The 7,961-nt window shown below is 51.4% G+C and overlaps 1 protein-coding gene across 7 annotated transcripts in view; it reads right to left on the reverse strand.

Moving 5' to 3' along the window:
- The window catches only part of NR3C1 (nuclear receptor subfamily 3 group C member 1), a 107,969-nt gene extending 102,134 nt beyond the window's left edge, over positions 1-5,835 (reverse strand). The window contains exons 1-2 of one of the 7 annotated variants that reach the window (XM_031449266.2): positions 5,689-5,835; positions 8-1,222 (exon numbers count right to left, since the gene is read on the reverse strand). In XM_031449266.2, the coding sequence (XP_031305126.1) occupies positions 8-1,209 (1,202 nt within the window). In that variant the 5' untranslated portion in view covers positions 1,210-1,222; positions 5,689-5,835. Of the gene's footprint in view, positions 1-7; positions 1,223-2,952; positions 3,154-3,623; positions 4,145-4,414; positions 4,718-4,804; positions 4,826-5,688 lie in introns of those variants that run through there. The other 6 variants (XM_031449265.2, XM_031449264.2, XM_031449263.2 and 3 more) reach the window with 6 other exon arrangements.
- Positions 5,836-7,961: the final 2,126 nt, after the last annotated feature.

Raw genomic sequence — 7,961 nt, forward strand, 5'->3', positions numbered from 1 at the left:
ACCTTACCTTGAGTAGCCATTAGAAAAAACCGATCGACCTGGGAAGTTCAAAGTCCCCAAGGAAGTCAAGTTATCATCTCCAGATCCTTGGCATCTATTCCAATTTTCTGAACCAACAGGAAGTGGTGGAATGACATTAAAAATAGGTTTCTGATCCTGCTGTTGAGAAAGGGATGCTGTATTCATGTCATAGTGGTACATCTGTCCCCCAGAGGTACTCACACCATGAACAGAAATGGCAGACATTTTATTACCAATTATATTTGCCCCAGAAAAGCTTGCCTGACAGTAAACTGGGCCCAGTTTCTCCTGCTTAATTACCCCAGGGGTGCAGAGTTCAATAAAATCTTCTTTTTCTGTTTTCACCTGGGGCACTGGCACACTGGTGGGGCTTGGTAAGATCAGATCTCCATTATCCTTAACTTTAGGTTTAGTGTCCGGTAAAACAAGAGGCTTATAGTCCTCATTTGAGCTTCCTTCCAAAAGGAACGGGTCACCCTCTCCTGCCAAAGGAGAAAGCAAACAGTTGTCATCTATCAAGAGGTCTGAGCTCCAAGGACTCTCACTCGTTTCTTTACCTGGGGACCCAGAAGGAAACTCCAAGTCCTGGAGTTTTTTCCTCCAAACATCAAAGGTGCTTTGGTCTGTGGCATACAACTTCACATTACCCCCGTTGGTGCCAGTCTGGCCCTTCAAATGATGCTGTTCTGAAGACACGTCAGAGTGAGTCTTTTGAAATTCCCTCTCTGTGGGGGCAGCAGACACGGCAGCAGGTGCCGAGTTCTTGGGGTTCTCTGGAACACTGGTCGACTTATTGAGGTTCGCGATGCTTTCTTCCAGAAGCCGAAAGTCTGTCTCCCCAGAGGAAAGGCTGGTTTGGCCCTGCGGTGGGAATCCCAGGTCATTTCCCATCACTTTTGTTTCTGTCTCTCCCATATACAGTCCCATTGAGAGTGAAACTGCCTTGGACAGATCTGGCTGCTGCGCGTTGTTGCTTCCTGAGCCTTTTGGAAAATCAACCAAAAGTCTCTGCTGCTTGGAGTCTGACTGTGAAGCGGCAGCCAGTGAGGGTGAAGATGCAGAAGCCTTCGCAGTAGCTCCTCCCCTTAGGGTTTTATAGAAGTCCACCACATTTCCCCTCTCCCGAACAAGCACACTGCTGGGGATCTCTTCTCTACTGGGGGTGCTTAAAGATTCCTTGGGGTCCATCAGGGAATATTAGCTACAAAAAAAAAAAAAAAAAAAGGAGGGGAACATAATAAGCTAGAAAGTCACATTATCTCTGTGATCCGATTAGTAAGAGCCTGTTAAATGAACCTTTTAGTTAGCTCCGAATCGAATTCAGAAGAGTAGTTTATCTTCCAAAATAAAAAAAAAAAAAAGCTGTATCCCCTGTTCCCATTCAATGTGCCGTGTCACATTTAAAAGTACAAGGCAGTCCATTTGCACAGCTGAGGACAAAACTGTATCAGCTGAGCTTGGCTATTCACCCCGCCACGCAAAAAATTGTAACTCTGTTAATCACAGACATTATCACTCATTACATCTGATTATTCTAAAGGTTCAAGCTGATATCAAAGTATTTAATTAAAAAAAAATAAAATTCCTGCCTCTTTTCAAGCAATCAAGGCTGTTGTGCTGTTCTTCGAATCATACACGTAAAATCTGATAAAAACCATGCTAGAATTCTCTAATTATTCTCAAATTCTCCTCCTACCAGCTGGTTACACATTCAAATCTTTTAGTACAACCTACCGGTGCACATTTTATTTCAAAAATAAACAATGATGATTTGCTTATCTTTCAACAGCCTAGGAAAAGGCTCTTATTTTTAACCCACATTTCTTACTGAACGTACCTATCAGCTGCCTGCCTTCAAATTTTGGACATACGAAATGAAATACACTGCATACAGGCTAACTAAAATTCACATTTTAAAAAGCAGAATAGAATGTGTAGTAGATTCTCAGTGCAATTTTAACTTCTTTAAATACAACAAATAATAAAACCCTCAAAACACAACTAAATCTCAATGAAGCCACTTATTTTTTTTAAAACTGCTTAAGACCCTCAGTGTGAAATACTGTATCTCTAAATTAAGATTTTTCCTGACCAAACATCTTAGTACTGAAAAATAGATGGGAAAAAAAACCCCCCAAAACTGTAAAATCGCATCCATATTAATCCAAGTAAAATAATACCGAATAAAATACTCGGAAAAGTTTTCTCTGCGATCTAAAGCTTCACCTATACTAATCCTGAGCCTTTTCTCAAGAGAGTTACGTTGCTGGTAGACTATTAACAATCAAGATGTTTTAAGAGGCGGGCACAGATTTTGATAAGCACACTTCCGACATTATAGTCAAAAACCCGTTCAGTGAAAGGAAACTTCTCCTGCACGGAGACTTTAAGAAGCATAAACTTCACAGCCCTCACTGAAAGTGGGAGTGTAATGAAGGTACAGAAAGGTGGGGATCCGCCACTACAAATCTTGAGGGTGAACTGCTTCTCTCTCCGATCCTCCGCCGCGTTTATCTGATAACGATCTCTAAACACAAGGTATCAAGTGGAGCCTAATGAATTTCCACGCCGCTTTGACAGCTGCCTTCAAACTCGAAACCAAAACAATACTTCCTAAAACGAAACAATCCCTCAAACGACTTTATCCCCCCGTTTAAATCGCAAATAACCCTGTCACATTAATGGGCCTTAATGAACCGTGCGCAAGGGTCTTAAGTGGCATTAGAAGGCTGCAATTATCAAGTCTACAATCTCAAAACGTCAAACCAGCGCCGGTCACAAATGGCACCACAAAACCATCACAGGTAGGGAGGGTCTTTTTCCAAAAGGGGCCCCTTCAAAACGTCAGGCGCGGAGTGATGCCAAGCGCTGAAGAACAAACCCTCTCCGGGGAGAGAAAACTGCGAGGTTAAAAGAGAAATGCGTCCAGACCTGTTGAGTTCTTTCTCCGACACGCCCACTCCTACCAGATAACGCCAGCCCTGGCCGAAGTCTCCGAGTCGCAGGCTGTCAGCCCCCCACGTGTGCACACGCACACACACTCACACACACACACACACACACACCCCGCGCGCCCGCCGGAGAAGAGACGCACGGGAGCCTCGACACCAGCCCTGCTCGCGCTCGGGCGCGCCAGGGTGGAGTGGAAAGATTCGGGCCAGGAGAATTCAGACGCGGCCCCGCGTTCCCCAGGAAAAAAAAAGGGGGGGGGGTGTTTGGGAGGCCCTCCGGGAGGGAAGAGATAGGGGACTTGAGAAAATTTTAAAAAGAAGCCAAGGATTCTGCCCCGGGGAACGAGAGGCTGGAAAGCCGGGGCGGCTCGACGAGGCTCCCCTCGCCGAGAGCTCAGGTTCCTCCCCCTCGGCCCGGCCGGGGGACGGCGGCCCAGGGAGAGGAAGAGGCCAGCGCTGTCACCCGCGCGCTGCCCTTTCGTCACCGTCACCCGGCCCTCGCCTTGCCCCCACCCCCACTCCCCCAGGCTAATAAAAGTTTGCAGGCTCCCACGGCAGCCCCCGAGCTGGCCTCCGGGCCCCGGCCCGCACCTCGGGGAGCGGGCGCCCGCGCGGGCCCTAGCCCCCGGCCCTGCCCTGCCCTCCCCTTACCTCTGCCAGCGGCGCCGCTCGCCCTCCACCGTCCGCAGCGCCCACCGCAGCTGAGATAAACAACTTAGCGTGTGAAAGCAGGAGGAGCGGGAGGGAGAGATTTTTTTTCTAAAAAAAGGAAGTAAACAGCCGCCCCCTTCTCCACGGGGGGAAGGGAGAGCCCCTATTTAAAAAAGACTCCCATTTCCCGGCTGACAAGCCAGCCCCCAGCCCCGCGCCCGTCTCCGCGGGCCAGGGCTCCTAGGTGCGCGTCCTCCGGGCTGGCGCCCCGCCGCTCCGGCCGCTCCGGCGGCGGCGTCTCTTTCCACCCTCTAGAATCCGTCCCCGACGGGCGGGCGGTGACTCGGGCTCCAGTCACAGACTCGAGCTCGCAAAATGGAGGAGGAGGAGGAGGGGAGGCAGCGCGGACACGCGAAAGGGCCGCCCGGCCGCGGCGAGCGAGCGGGACCGAGCTGGGGGCGGGCGGAGGCGGCGCCACGGCGCGCACACACTCGCACACACACGCGCTCCCACTCCACCCCCGGCCGCTCCCCGCCCGAGGGGCCGCGCGGCGGCGGCGGTGGCGGCGGGGAACGCTGCAACCTGTTGGCGACGCGCGGCAACTGCAGGGGAGGCCGCGGCCCCCGCCCCCACGCCCTGCGCGCGGGCTCCGCCGCCCCGGCCGCGACGGCGCCTGCACGCCCGCGGTCCCCCGGGCCCGGCCCCGCCCCCCGGGCCCGCGGGGGCTTCTCTTCGCCCGCCCACCCCCTCACCCCCAGGAAAAAGGAGAGGAGGCGGCGGCGCGGGCCGACCTGGTCTTTCTGAGGCCGGCTTCGGAGGGAATCCGAGTTTCCCTAGTTTCTCTTCTCGCCGCTCCTTCCCGCCCCCGCCCAGCTCCGCGACTCCCGACCCACTCTGGAGCTCGCCGTGTCCCTCGGCGGCGACCGCCGGCTGCGCCCCTGCGGGTGACAGCGGGCTGGCTGGGGGATCCGGGGCAGGGCCCGCAGCTTAGCCGCGGGGGTGGTCCGCGCCACCGCCCCCGGGCCGACTTACGCGAAGTGTGTTACTTCGCATGGGGCTACGAGGTTGCACGGAAACGGTGCCGCAGCGTCTCCGCGGCTCGCGGGGCCGGACGGCCAGACACGCCCTCCGGAGAGGCATCAGGGAGGGGAGGGCAGGGGAGGGGGTCGGGGCGTACGTACTCTGGGACCGGGGGGGGGAGTCGCGTGCCGGCGGGTCCCCCACCCCGCATCGTCTGGGCGGCCCAGTCTGCAGACGCCGCCGCGCGCTCGCACCCAGAGAGAAGTTGCAAAGCAGAACCCACCCTCCCCCGCGCCCCGACTGTCCCCCACCCTCTTCCCCGAGTCTGTGAGGCGGCGGCAGCGGCAGAAGGAGGCGCCGCCTGCCAAGTTCAACCCCCATCTTTCCCTCCTAGCGCGCTCACACTTGAAGGAAGTTGCACACCAAATGCAAAACCTACTGCGAGCTGGATTTCTTTGCTCTTTATTATTACTGTTATTATTATTAAGGAAAGCAGGAGGTGGCAGGCCTAAGAGCAAGCTGCAACGAAATAGTAAGTTGCTTGCAAAGGACGCCCTCCTCCCTCCGCAACTCCCCAACTCCCGACCTCTCCTTTCACCCCCTCCCGGGATAGCGTCCAAGTTCCCCGGGGAGGCCCCTCCCCCGAATCTTGACATATGCTGCACTCTTCTCAACGCGTCGCCCACCCTTTCGTCTTCGTGGGACCCCTCTTTCTCCAAATAAAACAAAATACACGCAGCTTTAAAGTATCAGCATTAAACTCCTTCCAGCTGTTCCCGTTACACGCCTCCCCCCTCTGTCGGAGGGTAACACGTGGCCCATCCCCAAAGAGAGGGGCGTGGGGCGAGGGGTGTCGCGCGGGAGGCCGCCGCCCCAGCTGCTTTCTCCTGCTCGCCGCGTCGGGAGGGCTCGGGCGACGCGAGGACCGAGCTTCCTACCTTGCGCGGCACATACTATGATTTTTGTGACTCGGGAAAAGGTTGTGCTGTGTTGCTTTAGGGTTTGGGGAGGTAACTTTTGCGCCCCCACAGGTGACAGTACTTGCCAGCTGCTGACGAGGGCGGAGGCTGCCGCAGCTCCACCTAGCCCTTCCCGGCCGGGCGCTCGGAAGCGGCCGCTCTCTCCTCCGGCCGCGCTCAGACTGGCGGCGGCCGCTCTGCCCTGACATCTTGCAGAGGATGGGGGAAGCGCGTGCCGGAAGCCGCCCGCCGCCATCTTGGTAAAGGCCGGTGATGCCGCCCGGCCTCCCGGCCACCATCTTGGCAACGGTTCTCGGTCGCGGGCCGCCAGAGTCGCCCTTCCTAAGTTCTGAGGGGTGGACGCTGCCCCGTGTGTCGTCTGATGTGACAGGAGAGCACTAGGCTCCTGGCAAGCCGCCAGCCCGGAGGCGATCTGCACGGGTCGCCTTCAGATGATGCCAGGGCCGCCATCTTGGCAAAGGAAGAGCCGCTCGCCGCCTCAGGAAAGAAAAGGGAACCAAGACCTATGCCAGCGTCGAACCCTCAGCCTAGAGAAGGGCGCTGAGCAGCCATAGATTAACAAAAGTCCTTCTAGATCCTTTTCTTTCCCTTGGCGCCAGTCAACTGGAGGGAGGCCCTTGTCCTGGGTGCTTATAGTGGACACTGGGTGAGAATTTACTCCGAGAACGCTAACTTTCCTAACTTACATGTCTCAAATACTAGCATCTTTTAGTGGATTGGGTCCCCAAACAACCAACAGTTTCATGGGGAAAAAAATCAAGACCCAAACCTACAATAATGTTATGCATGTTTTAAAAGTGAGTTCAGTAACTCATACTGATGATTATCCTTGTACAGCTGCTTGAAAGTGATACTAGAAGTTTCATATAAATATGTAATTTGCACATGTAGAACATATGTAAAGGGACCGTAACAGTTACCTACTAGAATACCACTTCCCATACCATAAACGTATTTCATAGTTGAATCTCTGCTGTAACAAAAAAAAAAAAAAAAAAAAAAAAGAGGAAAGAAAAGAAAAATCCACCTCATCTCGCTTACCTGTTCACATTCTCTGTGGAGGGTACCCTGCTTTTAAATAATACCTGCTTTTACAAGAGTGCTGCTTTGACTTTCTTCCCACTCATTTTTTCCTGCATGTCCAGTGGATCACCTTAAAATGGAAGAAAACACATTTTAAATTAAAAATCCCCATTGAAAACACTTCCAGTTGAGCAAAGTGGTTTTTCTATGCCCTGGTCTAAATGTGCATTCTAATTTTTGAATTTGATAGAAAAAATTCTTAGTCTTTAGTCTTTCGTGTTCATTTGAAAGCAGGCATAAACTGTGGACTAGCCCAGTGCCTGCTTTTCAGAGTTCGAATTATTATGCTTTATGGCTAACATTTATTGATTCTTTCCACTATGCGCCTGCATGCACACACATGCACACACTCAGACTTTTGCTGACAATAGGTGAATAGACAGGTATTCTAATTTTTGAACATGAGGAAACAGAGGTTTACAGAGCTTGCGGTATATCCAAGGTTGTACACCTAAGTGTAGAGGGTAGAAATAGACAATATTGAAGAGGTTTTTCTTCACTAACCTCGTAATTTCCATAAAAGAGTATGCAAATCCCATGATAGGCTTGCAATAAGTGTGTATGGAATTTAATTCAAGAAATGAAATCCAGTGCACTAGAAAGGACATGAGATTAAGCGCTGTAATAATAACAGCAGTTCTAACAGTAGTTGCCATTTATTGAACTTCTACTACCTACCAGGCACCATTGAAAGTGTTTTCTATATACAATTGAAGTCTTTAGATAATGAAACATTACTAATCTGCAACCCATGGAAGTTATAATTACTACAAGAGAAGAAATAGGGGGAATCCCCATCTGAGGGGGAATATATTTGATTGTCTAAGAAGTAAACATAGAAATAAAGGAGATATTTCCAAACTCCATGAAGGCAAGGACCCTTTCTGTCTTGTTCTTCGCTATATGTCCCACTCCTGGAACAGAGCCCAGTATGGAGTGGGCACTCAGCACATCTTTTACAGAGTTATAATAAAACACTGAATTAACAAGACAATATCACTTTTACTGAGTTGTTTGGGAGGCCAAATGAGTTAATGAAAAGTATACAAATATTACTTAAGATTCTTAAGATATTTATTGTCTTATGTTTAAACACCTGAGTACTCCTCCCCCTCCCCCAAAACCCAAAACAAACAAACAAACCAACAAGCAAACAACAAAGACTCATTATTGTGTATTCCTAGAGTGTCCTGTACTTTAATTTGGTAGCACATTACAATGATAGTTTTTTATTTCTGGATTCATTTGTTCAATG

The sequence above is a fragment of the Camelus dromedarius genome, chromosome 3, assembly GCF_036321535.1.
Source record: "Camelus dromedarius isolate mCamDro1 chromosome 3, mCamDro1.pat, whole genome shotgun sequence".
In the NCBI taxonomy this organism is placed as follows: Eukaryota; Metazoa; Chordata; class Mammalia; order Artiodactyla; family Camelidae; genus Camelus; species Camelus dromedarius.